The sequence below is a fragment of the Apteryx mantelli genome, chromosome 3, assembly GCF_036417845.1.
Source record: "Apteryx mantelli isolate bAptMan1 chromosome 3, bAptMan1.hap1, whole genome shotgun sequence".
In the NCBI taxonomy this organism is placed as follows: domain Eukaryota; kingdom Metazoa; phylum Chordata; class Aves; order Apterygiformes; family Apterygidae; genus Apteryx; species Apteryx mantelli.
Genome location: NC_089980.1, coordinates 18,976,116 through 19,001,542, shown reverse-complemented (window position 1 = coordinate 19,001,542; position 25,427 = coordinate 18,976,116). Strand labels below are relative to the sequence as shown.

The following is a 25,427-nucleotide window of genomic DNA, read 5'->3' as shown; positions in this document are numbered from 1 at the left end:
CCCCACCAGCAGTGCAACCATAAATCAGTTTGCAGCTAGCGGATAATTGCTGAGCACTGACATACTTTAGTCAAGTGGGGGCATCGTTGGTCTTTCACAAATAGGCAATATGGCCAAAAGGATTTGCTTGTTCAACTGAAGTGGCTGTGATATAATAAATTACTTGCTCTGTTTTTTTGTCTTCATTTGGGGACTCTCTAGCCATAAGGTGCATAAATAGTATGTTTGTTGATTATATACATTTTTAATTATATTACCCTGACAAAAGGAGTGGCCTCAGTTTTTTCTCTGTAATTCACTCTTTGGATTTATGTTAGTCTGATAGCTCTGTCTGTTTACTTACATCTAAGAACTTTTTAACGTGAAAATATTTTTGTACTGAAATGAGTGCGCGTTTCTTGAAAGCATCAACTGCAATTAGTAAGTTCGCCGCTGAATTCAAGAAACTGCAGACATGCTGGTAAATGCCAAATGCCTGGCCTAGGATCCCTTTCTTATTTTATTTCCTTGTAATTCTTTTACTATGCTAACAAAGGTGTTAATAAAAGTATCAACATACAGTTTGGGGAAACAACTAAGGATGTTTGTTTGGAAGCACATCTGATAGGATTTATGTCCCAATTCCTTTTCCCACTAGCAAAAAGCAAATCTCTAAAAGAGAACTGTTTGGTTATGATTGGAAGTGACTGCTCCCAGACAGCGCGCTGGGGTCACTTGTGTGCAGCAGCCCACTTAAACAGGAGGAGCGGAGCTGGAAAACGTACGCTCGAGCGTGTACAAGATTAATGCATTAATCATATGTCATGCGCACAGTGACTTTGATCTTCACACGGCAAGAGTAGATCCCAACTTGCGGTAAACCCTGACCCCAAGATGCCTTGCTTTTGCTGCCGGCTGAATGGCATCTTCATTAAAAGTGAGAGGGCTTGCAGGGGTGCCTGCGTTTTGGGGGACCTTTTGGAGGGCTCGGAGCGTTGCGGTGTTTGGGGCGGCCGTTGGCAGCTTGTGGCCCGCGTAGCTGCGGCCTTCGGGGACGAGCACTGAGGGCGACGGCTGGCGATACTGCCTTGCGATGGGCGTCTCTGCGAGCTGCAGGCATTGGGAACTGACAGCTGTGAAGGACCTACACTCACATCAAAGTGTACAGATCACCTAGTTAGGTCAATTAATGTTAATTCTCTTCTTCCATTAAATTCTTTTATCTTCTTCTTCTTTTTTTTTTTTTTGCCTGTTCTCTTTTGCAGCCAAGCCCAATACCAAGTCCTGTTCTGGGGAGAAAGCCAAATGCCAGTCAGTCACTGCTCGTGTGGTGCAAAGAAGTTACAAAAAACTATAGGGGAGTGAAAATCACCAATTTTACTACATCGTGGAGAAACGGTTTATCCTTCTGTGCAATACTGCATCACTTTAGACCAGATCTCATGTAAGTTGTACAACTTCTGCATGTATAAGCTAAGTCTCAAACAAAAATGCAGCGGTTAAGTTTACATAAAAATCAAATCACTGTTCATTCCTGGTGTCGAACTGTTCCACCCTTTTCTTTTAAACCAGGAGCCATCCTTTCTAAGAAAACAGATTACGAGTGCTCAAACTTCCTGACCTCTTTGCTCTCCCTAGCTGCCTAAACGGTTGTTCCTCCCCTCTATATGATTTGATTTTTTTTTTTTTCCTTCTTCTTAATCTTATACAAAGAACTGACTTCAAGATGATTATGAAAATTGTGCTCGTGTTGAAATGAGATGAGAGAAATCAGCCTGTAGCTCTTTGTACGCTGACAAGGACGGATTACCTCATGGTAAATTTGGTTGTCAAGGCCGGCCTCTAGTCCCTGCCTTAACTTCTCTTTTAGATGGAAAGCTTCAGGCAATGAAACATGTAATCGGTGCTTATTTATTTATTTATTTACTTATTCCTTTAATTTTCCACACTATTAGTTTTGTTGATTGAATTGCTGTGAAATTGCTAGTTACTGTATGATATTATTGTATGTCAAATTTTTAGATTCGGTTTGTTTTAAAACTGCTGCTTTTATCAAATACTGTACGTACCCACTGTGCCATTTTCCCCCTCAGTGACTACAAGTCCCTGAATCCTCAAGATATTAAAGAGAACAACAAAAAGGTAAGAACTGCTGGGAAAAAAAAAAAGACATAGCTTCAATTTTGGCTTCACGGCAGGTTTTTATTAATTTGTGGAAAGTGAGGTTGTTTGGTAAGGTCATAACTGCAGCTCACAGAAGGCATTCAGCCTCCCGTGGCTCAAATCGGATGCGTTATTGACTCTAGTTTGTCCTGGTCTTTAACATTCACGACAAGCGCGAGGCTGCCATCGGAGTTTAATGTTTGTGTGATGGCCTACATTAACTGCGAAGAGAGAGAGAAGGGCTGGGTGGTACTTCGTGATCACTTCGCTTATTTTTCCAATCAGACACTTAATAAAAAAGAAAAATTAAGAACGTAGGTGTTCTTGGGTTGTCTTACCTCAGGCTTCTCTTTCCATTGCTCTGATAGGGCTCCTTGCATTCATCACAGTCAGTGTTGCTCTGATAGTGACTTTTCTAGCCTTAAAGGTAATATTTTATGTCAACTTTTATACTGTATAATCAGCTAGGCGAAGTGGTGGGTGTCACACCTAATTTTTATGCTATGAGAAAAGCTTAGGATGAAAAGTGTTGAAAATAAACCAATATATTAGAAAAATAGCTTGTAGTATTGTGCTGGGCAGCTGTTTTAAGCCATTTCTGAGTTGTATGTTTGTATACCTCTGTGATCCAAAGATGCAAAAAGTTGCTCTGGAAGGAGCATGAGCTCAGTTTGGGACTTTATTTCTGCTCACTATTTTAGACGCATTGCAAACTTTGGGATGTGGCTGGGTTTGGCCCTAGGGACACATTTAGAAATGATAATTTTCACACAAGTCACTGATAAAAAAATCGTTCCTAATAATCATCTGAAAAATGGTTTTAAGTAGCTTTCTTCTTGATGCTGTGATTTTAATTTTATCTTGCTTTACCAATACTGAATTTAAGTAATTGGGATATATGTATAAAAATATATTTTGTATAAATTAATTATATTCATTATTATATAGCAAGTATAACTAGGGAATGTTAGACTGTAGATACGAGGAATTTTTGAAGGTGCTTTGTTAAAATTAGTTTGTGTTTAGGGTAATTATACTATAATGTGTCTGGCCACTTAAGTATTATCCAGGAAGTAACTCATCATTAAAACAGTGCTTAAGCACTATAAATAGTGAAATATCTCTGAACTGACATTATCTAGTCAGTGGTTTGGACAACGATATATTTTTCATAATAACACCGGGTGTTAGGATGCCCGAAGTGCATTGCCCATGACGTCACAGGGTTTTCTGTGACCATGTGTTTTTGAACTTCAAGTTTCCTTGGTTGTGCCGCCTAATTAACCAGGATGATTAAAAAAAAAAAAAAAAAGGAATGAATAGATTGTTAATTAAAAACGTTACCTGGAAAATCAGCACTCTCTTAGTTATGAAACTGTGCCGGCAAATGGGGAGCGAAACGTTTTAGCCCGTCTCTAAGAGGATGTGGTTCCCAGGACGGCAGAAGGGAGGGTGGCCGTCGTGGGGCCCTTTCTTCTTTCACCGCTTTGCAGCCCTTCGCCCGGCGGCTGTGCCGAGGCTCGCGGTTGTGTCCTGCCGATTTCTTTCCCGGGCTCGCACGGCTCTGCCCGCCAAGCCCAGGTGCCCCTGCTTGCAGTGAGCGCAGTGTGGGGAGCGGCGGCCGCCCGTCCATGCCACGCAGACACCGAACGCGTTGGATGGGGTTTCCTCCTAACCAATTAAAATAACATCAGTGGCTGAATAGGACAGTTTTCTTTGTCTGAAGCATCTCTTTTTTTCCCCCTCCCAGGAAGGCAGGGAAGAGGTGACTGTGACCATAGATTAAAGGTTAACCCATAGGAGTGTATCTTTTAGAAATGTGTGACCTTGTGTGCATTAAAAAAAAAAAGAAGAAAAAATGTTAAGAGACAACTATTTCAGTGCATTTTCCGTGTCTAATTGCACGCGGAAATGTACTGTTATGAAAAGCACCTCCTCAGAGTTTCCTTATAAAGCACACTAGTCATTTGCCAAATCGGCGCTGCCGCTGATGCCGAATACAAAAGCTCTTTACCTGTGACACCCGATCTTGACCAATATGTCAGTGTGTTACATAATGGGGAAATGTTGAGAATACCGCCCGTGGTGCTTGTGCTGATAGATTGCAATTGATGTCTGTCAATCAGCGTGCCGGGAAATTAAAAAAAAAAAAAAAAAAAAAAAACTTCATCAGGAGATAGGTAGATTTGTCTTGTGTCCTTCTGGATACGTATACATGCACTACACGTATGCGTGTATATGAGTATCTTGTAATTTCCACAGCACAATTCCATCTCAGAAAAAAATATTCTCAGCTGGTCCGAAGAATTGTGGTTCTACTTAAATCTCTTAAATAGATCTAACTATCCACACAACCTTCTTTACAACAATAACTCCCCAATTCTTTTTTACTACATACATCGGATTGTTAATAAATAATAATGAATAACATATTAAAATTACGGCATACAGGAAGTAGAGTCCCTTACAAAGGCCAGGAATTTTTCAAATTACTAATAACATGTCCTGCACTTTAAAAATGTAAGCTTTTAAGCTGCACTTGGCTGAAACTTGAAGGGATTGAAAAGGCCAAGAATGGAAGGGCACAGCAATATGGCTGTAATCGTAATGCTCCATTTTTAATTACTTTGTTGTTTTTTGATTCGGAGCATTATTGTTTGGAAATGGTAATATATCTCCTGGATGTTAGATTGGCACTTTAAATTTTTGTGACACTTTTGTTTGCATTTTTTCCAGTTTTGGACCATTTCTATTAAATTCCTCAATACATTTGTACTCAAGTTATCGTCTTGACAAAATCACAGAATCACAGAACGGTTGAGGTTGGCAGGGACCTCTGGAGATCATCTAGTCCAACCCCCCTGCTCAAGCAGGGTCACCTAGAGCAGGTTGCCCAGGATCATGTCCAGGCGCGTTTTGAATATCTCCAGAGAAGGAGACTCTGCAACCTCTCTGGGCAACCTGTTCCAGTGCTCTGTCACCCTCACAGTGAAGAAGTTTTTCCTCATGTTCAGATGGAACTTCCTGTGTTTCAGTTTGTGCCCATTGCCTCACGTCCTGTCACTGGGCACCACTGAAAATAGTCTGAAAATACTCCATTTCATAAGGAAGGAATCCATTTCAAATATACGTTTAAACAGGAGAATTCAGAATTGCAAGGATAGCACTGAGTAAAAATGGAATTATCTTCTTACCTTTAAGCTGGCAGCCATATTTTTATAGCAGGTGTTCATGTTCACATCTACTGTTAGATTCCACAAGAACATAAGCACAGGTTTAATTGTATGTGTAGGAGTTGCTTGTTGACCTCAGCAGGATCACGCAGAAGCACAGAGCTAAACATGCATGTAAACGTTTGCAGAATCAAGGCTTAGTTAGGCCTCTGGTTAACAAAATATACTTTGACTTGGAGAATTCTGTATCATGTCATACTCCGTTAATACTGTGTGCTTGTTACAGACACTAGACATTTATGAATATACTGAAAAGTCAAGATGCCACCAGCTTTTCTAACAGTGAAGAAGAAGCCACCGCATATTGCTGTGTGGACATGTACAGAGCGTATGATTGCTATTTATAGAGCTAATGACTGTGAAACGGGTGCAGACCAAATTGCAAATATCTGCATGCCAATCTAGATGTCTTGAGTCCTTCAAAAGCAGATAAGCAAAAATGCATACTGCCCACAATGAGAAGGAGAGAGCATAGGAAGTAAAGATCTGGCATCCCTGGAAAACTACTATGTTTAATCTCAAACGTCACCAGAAGAACTTAGCAGGCAGCAAAAAGTAATTGCAGCTGTATCAGGAATATCCATCATTCCAAATTAATTTCTTCTTCTTTAGTATTGCCCATTCTAAGCAAGCGCCTTTCCTAACGACTCTAAAACACTGTCCCCACCTTCATTTTACAGACCCTGGGATATATTCCTTGGATTTAGTTTTATTAGCATATAAATAAGAAATTAAGAGTATAAAAGAGTTCAGGTCAAGTCATGTCTGTGGGCTTGGGCTGCCTGGGACTGCTAAGCCCATCCTTCGGTCCTTTCATTCTTGAAATGGTAACTCCCACTGCCTTCAGTGTGGGGCAACAGGTTATTTATGCCACTGAAGCAGCCCTGACCCACTTAATCAGCAGAACAACAAATCCTGGGGCTGTGCTTGGTCCTGGGGAGAGCACAGGCAGCTTGCTACACTTCCCGACCCCGGCTGTCTTCTGCCAGCGTGTGCCTGCTCACCGGTCCTGTGGCTCACGCTGCCTGCCCAGGTCCCCCCGCCGCTTGCCCTCAGTTCTCTGTGCTCGGCGCTCCTTGTGGCTGCCGCTTCCACCCCTCTTGCCTTCCTTGCTGCTTCCTCCAGGCTGGTCCTGCTCTTCCCGCTCAGTCCCAAGACCAGCTAAGTGACAGCTGTCCATCTTCCGCCATCCCAATTTTTTTCCTTTCCTGCCACGCCTCGTTTTCCTGCTGTTCTGCTCATTCTGGAGCTGTGTATCACCAAGCATACCACGCGTATTTTCCCCGTTTACTTCTTCTCTATGTAAGCACAGCTCCACTTTTATAAATGGCATAGCAATCTCTCATAACTGACCTTTCCAAAAGATGCTTCTCCACCAAAGACCAGCAAAAAAAAAAAAGAAAAAAAAAGGAGATTTTAGGCCAAATAATTTTGCACAGGGAGAGCCAGAAGGGCTTAGAAATAAATTATTCAAATAATTAGTATGTATAGATAAACTCTCTGAATCATTTGTTATATAGATGTAAGAATTGCTTAACCAAAAATGCTTTGACCAGTTATATCTGAGCACGAGGGGAAGCATACCAAATTTTGAGAAGATAAATTTCAGTGGTAAGAAGTAAGGGAGAAAGTAGAGTTGGAAACTGACTTAAAGGGAAACTCTTTGGCCCATGACTCTGGAAGGACTCCAGGACATGGTAAGGAGCGTGAGAGCACCTCCTGTTCTCAAAGCAGCTAAAATAACCCGGCCTGCCACGAGCAGACCACGCTAGACCCCCATTCTAACTAAGCGTTGAAGATTTACTATTATGAAAGGTAATGCTTTGAAAACGAAGAGGATATCATACCATAATTAATTTCTCTTTTCTTTCTTCCACCCTTCTGAAACGATATAAATTGCAGAAACCGTGTAAAACTGGGACAGACCTGAAGTCAGTGGTACATTTTATTGTTTCCTTGCAAAAGAACAGGTTCTTTTCCATGTTTTAAAGTCAGCATCCTTTTGCTGTTTTTGTTCAAAATACTGTAGGAATGACTGTTAAGATTTTAGAATCCTTCAGAAGAGGATAAAAAGGAGATGCAAAATTACTGGGGGAGGAGATGTCTGAGTGCTTTAAACCTAACAGGAGGCCTTTTTAAAGGCTTCCTTGAAACACAATATTGTCTTCCAGGGTTAATCCAGGATAGTAATAATTAATTGTAAATTGAGAAACAGCTTTAATTCTTCAAAACTAGAAAAACCTGATGCACCAAACCCACTCTCTTAAAGGGCTAGCAGAAATAATACAATGTGGCCTCACATACTGAGAGGCTTTCAAACTGCTTAGCTTTTAGAAAAAAAAAAGTAAAGTGAGACTTAAATTCACTCTCCCTTTTCTATAAATTTAGCAAGAACAGATGTTTTAAAAATGCATTTTTTTGCTGAATTGGTGTGATTTTTGTCTTGTATCAAGTAATCTAGGGTGTTGTTCTTTTTGGCTATCTGGACATACTTTTTCATCAACACAAATCACTGCAATTACATGACCAGTAGAAAGGAGAAGGTTGATCACCAGTGATAAAACCCAAGATGGATTAGTGTCATGTTTCTTATATCTTTGTTCCTTATCTTAAAAACCCATCCTTAGCTGCTTTTTCTTTTGTTCCAACTCTTACACTTTTTTATTTGCTTGTTTCCTGCTACTTGAGTGAGAACCATTTAAGATATTAGTAGGTTTTCTTAATGCAAACAGAAGGGTTTTTAGGTTGCACTTTCATGCCCATCTTTTTACTCATGATAGTGGCTATATTTTGAGTAACAAAAGATTTTATTATACTATGCTAGTATGTTAAAAATGCTTAAAACAGTGCCATTTGCATGCCTTTACTGGTCATATTCTCTTGATTTGCATTCCTATGAAGCTATCCTGGAAGATATCTAGAATCCATCAGGAAAAATCTATGAGTTCAGAGACATTGGGTTGTGCAACAAAAAATAGTAACTATCATACCAAAATTTACCAAAAGAATAAGAAGTAACAGATCCAAGCCCATACCTGTTCCTGTGATGTTGGCTATGTTTATTTTAACTAAAACTTCTGCTTGTGTTTCGTGATCTTTTATAATATGTAAAAAAACTACTGTGCTGTAATCTTTCTTTTGTCTATTTTTAAAGGCATATGATGGGTTTGCCAGCTTAGGCATATCGCGACTGCTGGAACCTTCTGACATGGTTTTACTAGCGATACCTGACAAACTGACTGTTATGACCTATCTCTATCAAATAAGGGCTCATTTCTGCGGCCAAGAATTGAACGTGGTTCAAATAGAGGAGAACAGCAGTAAAAGCACATATAAAGTGGGTAACTATGAAACGGACACCAACAGCTCTGTCGATCAGGAAAAATTCTATGCGGAGCTGAATGACCTGAACCGGGAGCCCCAGTTGCAGCAGCCGGACAGTGGACTGGCGGACTTTGCTTCTCAGGACGACTCCGTATTTGTAAATGACAGCGGCGTTGGAGAATCTGAGAGCGAGCATCAGACCCCTGATGACCATTTAAGCCCGAGTACGGCCTCCCCTTCTTCTCGCAGGACTCGGAGCGACCCAGATCCGCAAAAATCCCAGCACAGCTCTGGAAGGACTTCTGCATCGGAGGAGCTTGGGAAAGGCGGTAATGCAGACACAACACAACTGCAGCCTGTGTTGGGAAAGAAGAAATTGCTGAAAGCTGACACTTTAGACTTGAGTGACTTTCCACATGTCGGCGATCAAAAGGGGGATGCATCTCCCACAGTTGCTTGTGAAGATGGTGACAAGAAAAGGCACCAGAGTTCAGACAGTCCCACTGGTTTCTCAGAGCAAGAAAAGCTGGGACATCCAAGATCCACCGAGAGCGCAAAAGCAGATCCCGGTTCGCCTGGCAAAAAGCCGAGTTTGTCTCCTACTTCTAAACTGGGATATTCCTATAATAATGATGCAGATCTGGCAAGGAAAAAGCGTGCTTCTCTGAGGCAAGCAGAATCTGATTCTGACCCTGATGCCAGAACAGCTTTAAATCATGCAGATCAAACTGCAAAAACAGCCCAGGTAAGAAACTTCAACTTTCTGTGTGCATATGGGTTGGTGTGGAGTTTCCGGTCAGGTTCTTTCTCCATGATTGTGATTTACACCGTACCTGTAGTATAAATGGCAGGGTAGGTGGTATATTCTTATTGTTGGACAAACCATACAGCTTTAGTAGCAGAAATATTTAGACTAATATATGATGCTGAAAAAAGAGCCATTGCATGAAAAAAGAATTCATAGCAGTCCTTTATAGGATTTGTCCTACAGTAAATTTTTCCAACCTGTCTCCAATTCAAGTAAGTAAAGTTGTTGTATTCTCAAGCAGCTCAAAGAAGGTGGCTTCAAGGCTTTGGCCACTGACTGTGGAACCCCCAGCATCTTTTTCCTGAATATTGCGTGCTGAAGCAGTAAATGAAAAAGTGTTATTAATTCACTGATCCATATTCAAAAAAATATAATGTTCTGAATGCCTTGGAATATACCGCTCATATTTCCGAATCTTATCTGAGAGACCACGTGGCCTTGTGAACACAGCCCACCATGGTGAGGTAGAAACTCCTGAATACTAAGTTGTGCTGTTGATTGAGCAGCCTCAAGCATGTTACTTAACTGTAATATCAGTTTTCTGATCTGTAAAGATAAAAAGTATATGCCCACCTACCTTGCAGATTTATGGAGAGGATGAAAGCTGAATATTGTATAAATGCCGAGCATTATCAGTAAATAGTATCATCACAAAAATATGTAAAAAATGTTATCAGCCCTGTTTACAAAAAATGTCAAACCAGACTCATAAGTTTATCCCCCTAAAGAACTTTCTTTAGTTTTGGTTTTGTTTGGCTTTGTGCCATTAGTTCTGATAAGAAAAAAATGTAGACAATCTTTCAGTATTGTGGATTGGTTCAAACATTTTTACATTTTTTTCCCCCAAGTAAGCAACATGAGGATTCATTTTATTGTAAGAGAGACAGTCCATAGGTGGATGGTAGTAGACAAAATATTAGCTCCATAGTCAGCTAATTTCTCTCCTTTAATCAGTGAAGTCTCATGAAGTTTTTCGTCATCATCTTCTCTGGGCACTGGATGAGAAAGGAACAGTTTGGCCAACACAGAAAAATACAACAGGGAGAGATAGAGAGAGACAGTCTTTTCTACTGCGATTTTCATGTGCAAGAGTGTAGTATGCCAAGAAGAAGGAAGAGATGGCTTTAAAGACTTTTCTCACTTGTTAATCTTCTGTGGGTTTGTACAAAGTAATAAAATCTCAAATATGAACCTCAAACTTAACCTCAGTGGTCAACTAGAGTCAACGATTTCACTTTTCCCCATAGCTGTTGCAGGAGCAGAGCCTGCAACATCTGCCTCAGTTCTAGCTCATGGAAAGGCCTGGAGACGCGTTTTCCCAGAGTCTTCATAGCTGAACTTGACTAAGAAGTCAGCAGTGTACAAAAATACTTGGGAGTATCATCTCAGCTCCTTTTGCCTTTGCAGATATCCCCCTTCCGTTATTTCTACTCTGAACGGTAATCAGTCATATGTGTGAAGTAGGGACTTTCCTGTGGATATGCATAAATGAAACAGAAGATACTATTGCTGTTTGTTTTTTTTTACCTTGTATCCAACCTCTTTGTGTTCAATTTAAGTTATAAATGAGAGATACCCATTTAAGTAGCCAACGAAGCATTATATTTGCATACATATTAAAGTAAATAAGTAAACACATAGCACTTTTAACATAGTTAGCTTCCATGAAGCCAATTATTTTTTTTCCACAGTGGCAGTTTAAAGGCATTAAATGTTGATAGAAATTAAGTTTTAAGGGGAGGGGAGGGCACTCTATTTACATTATAAAGGCCTATGACTTTTCTTTAATTTTATATTTTGATCATCTTTACTTTTCATTTCTATAGAAGGCTCTGTCACCTCATGAAACTGTAATCCCTGTGACTCCTGACCTTTATTATAAAGGAAGGCTCCTGGCTATTAACTACTGTATAAATGTTAAGTACCCAGGGGCTACCTTGCTGTTAATTATATTTCTTTATTTTTAAGCAACGAATGTTGTCAAGACAGGAAGAACTTAAAGAACGAGCAAGAGTTCTGCTTGAGCAAGCAAGAAGAGATGCAGCTTTAAAGGCGGGGAATAAACAGCTAACCAATACGGTCACCCCGGCCCGCAATAAGCAGCTGAATGATGTAAGAAATATTGGCCAATGTGGCACTTTACATAGTTAAAATTCATTGTACATGCTTACATTTTGGTGGAGAGCATGTCCCTGCAGAATATTTTTTTCCTATGCTGAATGTCTCAGTGCTCCAATGTGTCATGTACCCTTAGTTCGCTTTTAAAGCCTGATTGATTCTCTTGCTGTTACAGCCAGTAGAAAGGTGCCTTAGACGTCACTGGAGGCAGAGGTCTGAGAGCACCTTCTTTGATTGGCACTGCTGTTTCTAATGGGAGAAAAAACAAAAGTTACTTGTTAAATGGCAGTGGAGTAATTTATGCTATTTTTGATTACCTCTCTTTTTTTCAGTTAATGTAAATGCATTCCCCAAGCCTGTGATGTAAACTACTCGCTACTTCATAAGTGTTACTGCAGTGAATGAGGCTGCTTGTGACAGTCTTGTAAAAGAGTTGGTGGAACAGTTCCTTTTTATCATGAAAGTGGATTATGCTGGTGAGATGGGAAAGTGGAGCTGGGCAACAAGCTCCAATGCCCAAGAAGCTATGGTTGCACCTCCAGTGGCCTCAGTGGTGATCTGGAAGGATGCATATTCTCTGGAGATGAAAGCTAATCAATTTTTATGCAAACCTTCGCAATGCAGGTTTTGTGATTCTAACTATTGTGCGCTGGAGACTGTAGTGTCAGCTAAGAATGTAAATGTAACTGAAAAATAATGATACAGAGAAAGCGTCTTTCAGAGGTTAGTCCTGAGGGAGAGATTCTGCTTTTTACGTAAATGAGATCACACAGTCAGAAAAGGAAGAGAGTGATTGTATATCTCATTTCATTCTCTAAACTGTCTTGGATCTATGGCGTACATACCTTTTCTTAGGAAATATTTCCTGCCACAAACTGGCAAGCATTTCTCTTCATTTTTCTTAAAAATATAGGTATATATGCATACATGCCTTATTTGCATAATGATAAAATTATGACAACGATGTGATTATTTTGTATTTAACTTTTTCCTAGATAACTATAAGTTAGTATAAATTTTGCTTTGGAAGTTTTGGTTGATTCGTTTATTTAAACAGTTTTTCATATGCCGAACTCCATTATAGGAGGGATGCTATAGGGAACTCCGATAGGAACAACTGTTGGAACTGCCCAGCATTTTTTGTTGCAAGCCTCTATTTTCAAAGTTTTTATAACTTTGCTGTTATTTAATTGTTTGAGCTGAAATTTTCCATGTTGGCTCTCTGCCTAAGGGTAATTTCTTTTGTTTTGGACTTAAGAAAAAAACCTGTTCAACTTTCTCAGAGTTAGTTTGGATGAAGCACTGTTTTATCCATGTTAAAAAAAATCTTATGGGAAGAAGGTTCAAACCCCTGGAAGAATCTGTTCAAAACAATCCAGGTTGCACCAATAGCACAAGCTCATTAGAGAGCCTCAAAGTTCAGAATAGTTAGTAAATATCAGAAAAATGTGTCTAAGTGGACACAACACAGCAAGACTTTCTTTTACAGTTGCTCCGCTAATGATCAGGGCCCATTTGAATACACATCATAGTACTGGAAAGCAAAGCTTTCTCTCTTGGGCTCACACTAGTCCTGCTGATGATATCCAAACAGGAAGAAGAGAAGAAACTACCCCACTGGAATACGGAGGAGAGGTGCCCCAGGTAGATGGCAAGGAGGTAGACTACAGTGTGAACTTAGACAAAAATGTGTCCAGGCCATGAGAACCAGCTGAAGGATAAGAGATAGGGACAGAGTTTTCAGGGCGAGAGACAGGGCTGTGTAGTTCAGGAGGCCGTCTTGCCCATGGGACCTGGTTTCATTTCTTGCAAAAGCAGAAAGGTGAATTAGATGGAGGATTGCAGGAAAGGGAAGGGCAGTTTTGTAGGTATGACAGCTGCCTGTGATTTTGCAGAACCAAAGTCTCTTGCTGCCTGTATCATCAGTTCTTCATGATGTTGGGAAGGTAACTTGAGCCCAACATATTTGAGGTGGCAGATTCCTTGTTTTCTGACTTCCACCCTGGGATTCTTGGGGGCTGATTTTTGGAAGTTTGGAACGCACCCAGCTGTAGCCAAGGCAATGAGAGTGATGCTGTGAACAAGTTGTCCAGGCCTCTCTGAAATCCTGAGCTGTCTGGAAAAAAACAGATATTGGGCATCTGAGCAAGGGCATTCTTGACCTCAGTTGCCTGTAAAATGGGGATAACAATAGCTCCCTACCTCATAAGGGTGTTGTGGAGATGTGGTTTGGAAGCTCTTAGATACAACAGTACAGAGTGCCCCAGGACAAATTAATAATTCTGTGTTCAGAGAAAAGTTTGAATAGTGAATGATGAGGGTGAAGTGAAATATTGAATAGTTGTTCATTCACTGAGCATTGTCAGTCATAGCCACTGAATGAAACAAGCGTCCCGAAGGAAAAAAATTGTATGGATTATGCAATTAAAGACCATATGAAATACACACAATGAGAACTAATGCGGGATTTTATAGCTAACCTAATACTGACATTTCCTAACTTTTGAGTGCTTGACTTCCCAAGCTCAACACTCTCCTAATGTATTTCAGTGAGACATATGTATTGCGAAGGGAAGCGTTTATAATGGAGATTGCTATGTTATATTGTTTTTATGGTTTATGCATTATATAAAACTGACAGGTTATATGCCTATCCATATGCATGGGTGCTCTGAACGAGGATGTGAATATATACATCAAAATACTTAGAACGTCAGATACATATTTCTATGATCAGCTGTTGATTTCTGTTTGAGGAGCATCATTTTTCTTTAACATAATTCATGGTCATAGAGATGAGACTTTTTAATTTAATGTAGTTATGCCAATTTACTACAGGCTATTGCTTATCTGCATCTTGAAATATAGTAGAGACTACTTCTATTCAGGGTTAATAGTAAGAACTTTGACTCAAGCATCTTTTTCTAGTTTATATTAGCAGAGTGTAGGTGTCTGTCCCACCTGTGTGGAATAATGTTCAGTGTGTTGTCCAAATCACACTGATGCTAATGAGAATCTTTCCACACTTTGTGCTGGGAGTTGGAATGGGCTGTTTTTTGGGATGGGTTGAGGGGAATTCAAGAGAAAAGCCTTAAAATAGGAAGATCTGGTTTTAAACAAGAATACTTCAAAGAGATTCTCCAAGGTCAGTACTTTCAAAAGTAACTCTTGAAACTTGCAGTTGCACGTTTATGGATACTTTCGTGAAAACAGCATAATGCAACCTAGACTTTCAGAAAGAGTATGCTCTAAAAATCAGTCAATCCAGCTAAGCCTGCAAAGTCATTAGTCACTTTTGAAAAATCTTGTTTCATAGGCTTTGCTGTACTTCTTTACACTCACCATAGGAGAACTATGAATGGCTCTTTTCCTAGTAAACAAGTGAGAACTATATATGGTGCATGGGGTTGTATTGCTGCTTGGAGTCAAGAAAAGGGAGGAAATTTCCAAGTCCATTCCCTCATCATAAATATGGGTTTCTTGCACTGTCATCATTTGGTGTGTGCTCATCTGATTTGTTTTGGTAGCAATCTTTTTTAAAAGACATTAGTGTTGCAGTTTCCCCTCTGAGCGCAGAGAGAATATGTTCGACCTTCTTCAGCCTAAGCCTTACCTTTCCTGTGGTGGAGTCAAGACTGCGTGATTTGTTTCAGTAGTCTTATGCTTCTGGCTTGCTTTTCATTTTTATTTTTATTTTCTTAAATCTCTGTCGTCTCTTTATTGGCTCCTAAATGGTGTTTCATGAAGTACTGGCCGTTTTCCCTTGATGTGTCCTTTCTCTTGGCCGTTTACCCCATTTCCTTGAGTTTTCTTCCTTGCTGCTGTGTCTTTTAGTCTTCTCATGTTTGTACTCTGAGGGTAGGCCCATATCACTATTTTCACTTGCTTTACTCAGAAATTGGTGAAATTGTGGGAACAGAAGATTAAGACACTGAATTTGCTCTTATAGCTTTTAAGCTATTCCTCTGAATCTCATACTTCGCATTACCTCCCAGGCTGTACCCTCTTCCCCTTCTTTAGTTTGTGTCTCCTTGTGCTTTGCTCTCTCTCATACTGTTCATTTCAGCAATTTGTCCTATGCATTTCAACTCCTTTTCCTCTTCTTTTTTTCCTGAAATCTGCTTTCTTTACTCTTTCTTGTCTTAGATGTCTTCTCTCTGTGCCTTCTGCCCCATCATCTTCCATCACTGTTCGTTTCACCTGATTTAGTCCTATCAATCTCTGCCTGCTTCCTCAAATCCTATCTTTTTAACCCAATTTCTTTTCTCTCATTTTTTTCTGGAGACAGTTTTCACTGCTAAATCTGCTCCTTTAGTGCTTCTGAGAACCGTGAGATCTGCAAGCTGTAGTGTGTAAGCCTGTATGCAGGTATTGAGCCTAAGAAGAGGCTGCATTGATCAGAAACGCCTTGAAAACGTGCTCATGGTTTGGGGGGAATCATAGGTATGGCCTTAAAATTAATGCAGCATTTTGGAGGCTAGAAAGTGAACTTAAGAGCTCTGTGAACATACTGACAGACTTACCTGTTCACCTTGCAGATCTCCTTCTTCCAGATAGATTTACAGACAGCTCTACCTTCCTGCTGCTGTTCTTGATGTAGGTGCACTTGATGCAGGGGTACTTTTGCAAGACATTTCTGTTATTTCCAGTCTGGCATAACAGCTGCAGTCGCTTAACTTTCAACCCGTAGAGCCTTTTTATTGGTTTCCTCATTTTTATTTAACTCACCTTTTCTTGTGATTAATATTACAGTGCTCGGATTGGTATAACTGCTCCCTGCAGTTATAGTGTAAAACATCAATCTGTAGTGATGGTCGCTAGCAGCTGGGGCTTGATTGGGATGAGGTGTTGGAAAGGTGAGGAGACTGGAGCTGGTCTGTGCAACCTAACTGGTAAAGTGGCAAGCTAGAGGGGACCAGGACCAAAATAGGAAATATTCAGGAAGAGCAGGGCTAAAAGATCTTTTTCCACTAGGGACCTTTCCCTTACTGAATCTGGAGCGGAATCCATAATTCTTGAATTTCAGCCTAACTCCGTTGTCAGCAAATATCTGTGAAGGCCAGTGGCAAAATATTTGTCTTATTCTCCTTTAATGACTGGTCCGCATAAAGAATGGAAATTTCCTGCAGCCGTCGTTTACTCTGTAAACTCAAATGGCTATGGTTATGAAGCCGGTGTGATTACAGAGAATGGAATTAGGAGTTAAGAAATGCACAGGCAACTTTAATTAACCTCCTTTGTGTATATGCATTATGATGCAGTCTTTAATTATGTGATCACATACTATTTTCCCCAGAGCAATTGTGCCTCATTTAACTCAGAGGATTGAGGTGATGTAGCAGGCTGTTTGTCCGCAGGAACTCTGTCCTTTTGGTTGCAGAAACTGGAAGGTGTCCAGTGAATGAAGCAGGGATTGCAAGGAGCAGAAGGATGAGGTCATGATTAAGGCGCTTGGAAGAATTAAACGTAGTGCTGCCTTTGCCTCCGAGTTCCTGACCAGGGCTACTAAGTTATTTGAACCAAACTTTCTCCAGGTGGTCATTAATTGCATATCCTTCCTTTCTGGAGGTGAAGGTTGGACTTGCAGGTGTACTGAGCATCCCAGTACAGTTTGTGAGGGAAGTCAATGGGAGCTGTGCTTTAGACATGGAAAGGACTGCTTAAAGCTTAGGACACTGAAAAAAGCAGATAATAGGCTTCCCTGAGCGAGCACCCAGTGTTAGATCCTTTTAGCTGGATCTCTCCATCTCGTTTCTCATCTGAAGAGCAGGGTAATAACACCACCACAGGGTGCTGTGAGAAGGGAATGTGATTAATGCTTTTGAGGCACTTAAATGCTATAGTGATGAGCACAGTAGAAAAGCCCTTGAAGAAATTAATAATTCTGCCTACAGAGCAGGATTTGAATATTGTGTAGTAAAGAACTGTGCAGCAAATTGGTGGGCCAGTGAAACACGGAAAATAACCAGAGTGTTGAACACCATTGAGTCAGAACTATCAGTTCTAGACATAGGGATATAGTAAAAATATATGGTCGCGCCATGACAAGGCTCTATTCCAATGAATACGCAGAGAGATGAAAATTAAGACTGTGCCCAGCACTCTTAACTTCTGGTATCTCCTAAATCATGTGTACCTGACTTAAAATTACTTGTTTTTTGTGAAGTAGACAGCTTTAGCAAAGAGTGCCCTATAGCACAGAATTCATCAAAAATAATGCTTAGCTGGAAAGGGGGGTGATATTCTTTCTAACACAGGCCACAGATCTTCCCTGAAGTTATTAGGGTTTTGCAAGAGCCGAGGATTCCTCCTCAGTGAATTTAGGTGCAGGACTGGGCCCTTCATAGGGGTTTGGCCAAAGATTTTGGATATTTAGGATCTAGCATAGGTGTTGGGACGCAGGGCTTGACTACTATGACACCCCAAGGGAATCACTCCACATTTTTTGCCTCTTGTAAAATAGGAAAATGGTAATTCTTCTTTCATAGCAGCATTGTGAGGATGACTGTGCTAAAAACTGTGAGGGACTCAATTTATAAAATAAGTATTTAAACCAGATGAATATAAACTGAAGGGGTGCTTTCAGAGAGCAGTTGTTATACTTCTGCTGTGCTTAAATGCAACTGTTGCTAGCCTACTTACTATACAGGGAGATACTTGTTATCCTTGCTACCATTATTTAGTATTTATTCAAGTGAAATGACAGTTATAGCTGCTTAAATATTAAAAATATGTTTAAAAGAGCAGTGGGGACTATATTCAGCTTTTGTAGTAGAATTTGCAGATAGGAAGTAGCTCACCAAAAAGCTGTTACCTCCAAACAGACAAACACTGTCTGCATCCAGTAGAGGAGATAGGAGGAAAGTGTTATGCTAAAAGGTTGTTTCTTTCTGCTCGGAATATTGCTTTTTGTTACTCGCTTGCTCAAAGGACTTGTTGCAGCTGTATCTAATTCATATTTAATAAGCTCTTTCTACTTCAGGTATCAATCTGTTTTGCCTATTACTTTTCATTTTCATAAATGTTTGAGTACAAAATGATAACTTTTTTTGCATATGCCGTGGACCAGTGGAAATGGAAGTCTTTTTAGAAAACCTTCAGAAACCGATGAAAATCTGAAATTAGATGAATTTGTATACTTTAATTTTGATTGCATACATTTGCACAGAGATAGGATGTTCCATCAGTAATAAAATGAACATAAAACATGATTTTAAATGCTCAGAAAAAGCTTTATTAGACAGTTCCATTTATTGGCCACATCCTGCAATAATCTCCCTGCCCTTCAGAGCAAATAGGCTCCTAACTATCCTGCTCTAATATGTGACCAAAAAGTATACTGTAAACAACACATACGGGGGTGATGCAGAATGCAAATTCACAGTAGACAACAGAAATCAGACCTTTTAATTTGACTGAAAGATGCCTTGAACCTAATGGACCAGTGCAACTATTGTTTGCTCCAGATATTTTTAACAGATTCTTGAAAGTGAGTATCAGATATTCTTACTGAGTAATTTTTATTTACACTCGAAACTAGTTACACTGCGTTAGGAAAGGCATCTAGGTCATCAGTGGAAGTTTTTGCAGCCTTCCTAGTTGGAAAATAAATGTGATTGATTGAGGTGGCAATATTCGTTCATTTAAGGAAACACCACCAAGTTACTCCTAAATTATTTTTATAAGAAAACTAAGAGAGAAAAGCTGATCTGTATTAATTAGACATCCACCACATATTTATTGAGGTGTAAGACTTTGCAGATGGCAACCTTGGTCTTTTAATATTAATTGGAAAATATTGATTGAGAAAAGACTAGTCTGTCATGCTGATAATTGTGACCAGATTTAGATATGATCATGAGATCTTCTTGAGATTACAAAGAAGCAGTTACCATCTAATTGGTAAAAAAGATTGAACATTATTTTGGTAATCCCTGAGCTTTGGTAACTTATTCCCCCTTGTTCATTTATATGTCTTGTATGTATGCCACTATAAAGTGGTTAAATATGGTTTAAGCTGATAAGACTATGCTGTATAGTATTTACATTTCATGAGCATTCCAAGTTTTGTAGCTGTTTTAACCACATACTTTTCTTTAAATGAAGGTTAGGCCTGCTGACTGAACACTTCAAAAAACAGTTGAACTGATATTTATTTCTTTATAACGAGATGCTAAGGTTGAAGTAGCCCCATCTCGTTTCCTTGATGGCGAAAACAAACAAGTTGCTTTATTTCACGTTATTTGATACGTGAAAAATAAAAGATAATCTGTCACTTTCCAAGAAAGTCCTACATCTTTTGACTTCGTATTTGATATGTTTGAGCACTTTCTTACTGTGTAGTTGTGATATTTCACTACGCAAAAATATCAGGGTATACAACTCCCTGTTGTAGCTGGGAAAACAAATCAATTAGTACAAGGGAAACTCATTTCCCAGTAGAATTAGTATGCACTGTCACTTTTGTACCAGGAAGGGCTTTATGGATAAAGTGTAACCTTTGGTAACGCAAGACAAATGTTACGCAGTTCAAGTTTTAGATCTAAATGCTTGAGATTCTCAGCTGCATTTTATTGCTATTATTTCCATTATCTGTATCTGTTTACACCAGTCAAGCATCTGGCCTAAATATAAATATGCAGTTGCTTGTTATATGGAGGTAAATTTAAGGTTGCTGCGGAGTCTGCAGCCATAACGTTAACATGCAGAGTCACATAAAATATACTGTCAATTTATTAACTGAATTTTAAGGTCATCTGAATGACACTAGTTCAAAAACTTGAGTACTTTCTATCTGATTGTAAATATCAGCAAAAAAGGGCTCAGTATTTCAGAGCTCTGCTTTTGCGTGCGGAGCGAGCCCGAGACCTGCTCGCATCTCGAACGCTCTTTTTATATTGCAGTTAATAACTGTGGCCACTTTCTGTATGGATGTTCAGCGCACGCTGTTGTGAATCCCAGGATGATATCGCCATTACTTAGAGCTGTATTTTGCATTGCCTAGTCTGTTATTGCTCAGCATGCACAAGGGTAGAGTTAAAATCTTTATTCATTTCAGTTAAAAATGTTTCTTTTGTTCTCCTTATCATGTTCTGGCTTTCCCAAGGATATATGCCTTGAACGAAGAGTCACATGTGCATTACTAATTGTGTGCCATTGTATTTACAGTTCCTAGTGGTGGCACTGTGAAGCTACTAATTCTTTTGCTTCACTTGATGTAAAATAATCTGAGTGTCTTTGATAGCAGCGAAACAGTATTAATTGTTTTGTACATTTCTTGGTCACTCGTCTTAGGTGGTCTTCATAATCTATTAGAACTTCCAGCCAGATTGCTGTAATGTCATGCCTCCAGCAGCGATTAAATTGGTAATTAATGAACAGGCCTTGGCAACATAAACCACATCCCGTTAATTTTCCCTTTTGAGTTTTTCAGAAGTTGTCGTCTCTGTCAGAAAGCATTGCGCCACCTTGCTACGGCCCCTTGGCATGAAACCACGACGGCTCGATTTTTTGCAGCCATTAGTAGATCAGAGCAGTAATTTCACAGCATTTTGGTCAGGGTAATTATAGTACCAAGTACCGAGCAGAGTTGGGAATTCGCACGGGAAGCCCAGAAATACCAGGTGAGCTTCCTCGTGTTCACTGGGACGTTATGATTAGTTTAATTGGGCTGTGTTTGATTCTGGCCGCGGAGGCTCTTTGTGCTTCGGCGTGCCTGACCTGCCCCGACGGCGGCGAGCGCCGACGCGAGCCCTTTGAAGTGGGGCGTTCGGCAGAGGGCAGCCCAAGAGGGGGGAAAGCGAGGCAGAGAGCTGGCTGCGGCGAGCTTGGGCCTAACCGTCGGGGTGTTTCGCGCGAGTCTCATCGCTCGGCGCTCCCGAATCGAGCGGCGCGGAGATCAAAGCGCCGCGCCGAGCGGGAGACGGCTCCCTCCATCGCGCCGTGCCGCGCCGCACCGCGAGAGCTAATCAAGCCATCAGGCCTGTGGGCGCTCTCCGGGCCCTTTCGGCTTTAATACCCAACGGTTTGTCAGGACAAATTGGAATTCCGGGTTCACGCTTCCCCCCTCTGCCCCCACCTCGGCCTACTTCGGATGAACTCGGTGAAAACACGCGGCCCCTGCTTTTCACGCCGCGCTTGGCCAAAGCGCCCGCAGAGCTGCGGCGGGCGCTGGCGATTCGGGTATTTGGGGCTGGAAAAGGTCGAGGTGGAGGATTCAGCGGGCGTCAGGCGCCTCGGCGCTGTATTGTGCCAAGCATAAAGTGAAAGAGAAACTAAACTCTGCGTGGGTTTGGTGGTGGTTTTTTTTGTTTCTCTGATTGCTAATGAACTTTTTTTGCTGCAACACTTTCAATTGGATTCGGGAGGTAGTTTTTTGAGTGTCAGCTAAAACAAAGTCATGTGAAAATGCCTCCCTCTCCCTCTCTCCCTCTCTCTCTTTTTAATTGATATGATTTAGGCAGAGGAAAATGGTGAGGGGGATTTTTCTATTGCAGAAGCAATTTTTAAGGGATTTAGTCTTATTTAGCCTGAAGGTCTTCACACTAATGAGAGCACTTAAGTTACGTCCAGGCGTTGATTAGACAGCTCATCTATCAACTGGAGCATGAGAATTTGTATTTTAGGTACCTTTTATACATTAGAAATGTATATGCTTTTTTATGACTTTATACCATTTTCCACATATCTTTAATTACCTTTTTTCTTATCCAAGGTAGCTCTAATGCAGCTGGCAGAGTACAGATGGTGACAGGCAAATACTATACCTTTGATTAGAAGTAACAGCGAAAATTGTATCTAAAGAAGCTGCAAATCGTTACCCAGATACATTCCTTAAACAATCGCAAGCTCCCTCAAATTCTCAAACCATCCACTCAGGGAACACGTAATTATATATTAAGAACAAAAAAACCACAACAGCAAAAATTGTGAATGCTGACTCTGCCTGCAGTTTTTGTGTGTGTGTGTTTAAAACACAATAGTGTCTTAATTATTTTCTGAGCCATTCTAAAAAGTACAGCTTTTGTAACTTTTTGACATTTCAGATTAAAAAAAAAAATTAAAATGTTGCCACCAGCTCGCACTATGAGCAGCCTGTAATAACAGTTAAAAAAGCTTTCTGAACTATTTGACAAGATTTCTTAGTGCTGAGGCCATATGCTGTAGCCTTTAAGCTATTTCTTCCTATCAGTTTCATTATCACCTGCCTCTGAGTCTCCAATATCATCAGTAAGCACATGCAGAATCATAATTATGCCATGTACAAGTTCTTTGATAACATGTACAGTTTTCTTCTTAATTCTTTATCAAATGCATTGATCGTGGCATGTGTGCATTGATCCAGGTCCACCATCTGGCTGTGTGTGATAAGCACAGTGGCATCTTTGCATTTCCACTGTCATTCATTGCGCTACAATTTGGCTGCAGGGGAGTAGTGGCTGGGATTAGCCCTGTTCTGCTACTTACTTGCATTTTAAGTTGACACCTCTACAGCGGCTCAGACCACATTACAAACTGAAACACATACGCACGACTTAGTGATGTGACACTCCTCAATAAGCTTACTCCACTAGCTACTCAACAATCTGTAATTGGATTTGTAGGAATAACAGCAAAAGATTTCCTAAGAATTGCTGGGGACAGAAGGTGAAGTTTTCTCATTATTGGCAAAAGGCTAGGTATAGATCCTAGGCGATTGGTATTTTCCATTAAAAACAAGCTGCCAGCAGTTTGCAGGACATTTTCAAAAAAAAAAAAAAGAAAAGAAAAAGAAAAACAGCAAAATAGGATCCGGGAAGGCATATGCTTTGCACTTGTTTCTTTGCAGTCTGATCACACGGAGGCAGGCTGCGATCCCTCCGCCCTCCCCCTGAAATTAAGAGCGGGGGGTGGGGGGGGAGAACTTTGCGAGCCCCCCCGGCGCGTGGCCGGGCTGCGGGGGGAGCGGGAGCATTCCTGCAGAGGGCACGTCCTCGCCCTCCGCCCGCCGCGGCCCCGGCCGGGAGGAGGCCGCCCGCCGCGGCGTTCGGCGAGATGCTGCTCCACAGCTACTTGCCAAAACTCTTTGTTTCATAACGCAACTTTCTTTTTTCTTTTTCTTTTTTTTTTTTTAATTATAAAGTCAAGTTTACACAAGAACAAATCCCTTAAGTGGAGCTCGACAAATGTTGACTTCTGCAATGAGTAAGCAGCTTCTTCTCTCGGGAACTAGGTTATTGAAAGACACCGAAAATACCATCTTTAGGCTGTTGACATTATGCCCTGGCTGGACGATGGCACTGTTGCAGCACATTTTGCAGCCTGCGCGCTTGAGCCCTGGCTGGTGCGTCATGCCCCCAGCAGCCGCAGTCGCGGGGACAGGCGTAACGAGCCCCCGCATCCTGATGCCTTAGGTGATTGCTGCCCTTAATTACACTGCGCAGAGGAGGGAGAGCGCAAACTTGCATAAGCCAAGCAGATTCCCGGGACGAAGTTAGCGGAGGCCTTTGTTGTCGCTTTTGGTTTAGATCTGCCTTCTGAGGGCTCGCGATCGGCAGCTTTATTGGTAGGCAATGCTGGCGCACCGGGCGCCTCCGGGAGACCGGGGCGCCTTTAGCATCGGCGCGGGCAGCCGAGGAGAGGGGGAAAACTGAAAGTGTATTTGCAATTAGGTGTTTTAGTCAGTTCTTAAAACTTGCCATAGCGCCGAGCGCAGTGGGAAAGAGAAACGCTCGCCTCCATCAGCACACCGAGGGGAAGCGCCTAAAGGGTTAAATGGGTTAAATCTTATTTATCTGAATAGAACTGCAGGGCTGTTTTGCAGAACGCTCCTGCACAAATACCTATGGTTCACTTTGACGTTACAATTTTTTGTTGGTTTCTTTACTTTAAATACTTGAACTGTTGGACCTTTTACTTTTTTCTCTGAGAAAGATGTATTTGTACCAGATTAGAAAAGCTAAACTGTTTCTTTACATTGAATAATCAGCCTGTCATGACAAATCTATCTCCTTCTGCATGAGTAGGTGCCAGTTTGACTAGCTTCTTTTAGGCTCACACTGGGTTTTAAGCTGGATCCATGTGCATGACTGGCAGTGCATTTGTTGGGCCAGATCTAAGGAGCCAGAGAGCGTTCAGCTCCTTTTTGCCTACAAAAGAGCAGCCAGACAACCAGCAAGAGGCCTTGGATGTAGCACAAGGTGATACTTACTTAGTCAGCCATTCTTTTTTTTCCATATATATGTATTTTTTTTCTTTCGGTAAACTAAGAATTTATCAATTTCACAGTGACACAAGGGATTAAATTTTCGGTGGGTTATTTTTCTAAAGCCAGCATTCTCCACACCGTGAATACTGCCCCAAATGAATTGTAGGTTTTCCAGGACAAAATAAATGAGATTGGAAAAAAAAAATTTTTTTTTTTTGCTGGCTAGCATGTCATTAAAAATACCACCTAGGTTTGAGGAGTCATTTTCCATTTTGCAGTCACATAACCCCATTTTACTGTGAGTTTGGGGTCTTTTTTTTTTCTGAAGGAGACAGCTTTGTGATGACGTTATTTGCGATTCCCCCAGTTTTAGACTTTAGGCTACTTGGGCTTCATTCTGTCTGGTCTCATTAGGTGCTCTGTGGCCCAGATTGCAGGCCAATAGCTTCTTTTTGCGTGACAAGTGGTTTGATACGTTCCGTGATATACTTCCATGAAAAATATTTTCAAACTATGTATGATTTATGGGGACCGAAGTAGTTGATGCAGGCACCAGGCAGAAGGTGGAAAATAGCGGAGATGTTGATGTCTCTCTCTTCTCTGCTGATCACTCCTT

At 40.9% G+C, this 25,427-nt stretch overlaps 1 protein-coding gene across 9 annotated transcripts in view; it reads left to right on the top strand.

Moving 5' to 3' along the window:
- Positions 1–25,427, top strand: part of EHBP1 (EH domain binding protein 1) — a 223,166-nt gene that overhangs the window by 141,178 nt on the left and 56,561 nt on the right. For all 9 annotated transcript variants that reach the window (XM_067292807.1, XM_067292809.1, XM_067292803.1 and 6 more), the window contains 4 exons: positions 1,245–1,423; positions 2,073–2,121; positions 8,530–9,444; positions 11,476–11,619. In XM_067292807.1, the coding sequence (XP_067148908.1) occupies positions 1,245–1,423; positions 2,073–2,121; positions 8,530–9,444; positions 11,476–11,619 (1,287 nt within the window). The remainder of the gene's footprint in view (positions 1–1,244; positions 1,424–2,072; positions 2,122–8,529; positions 9,445–11,475; positions 11,620–25,427) is intronic.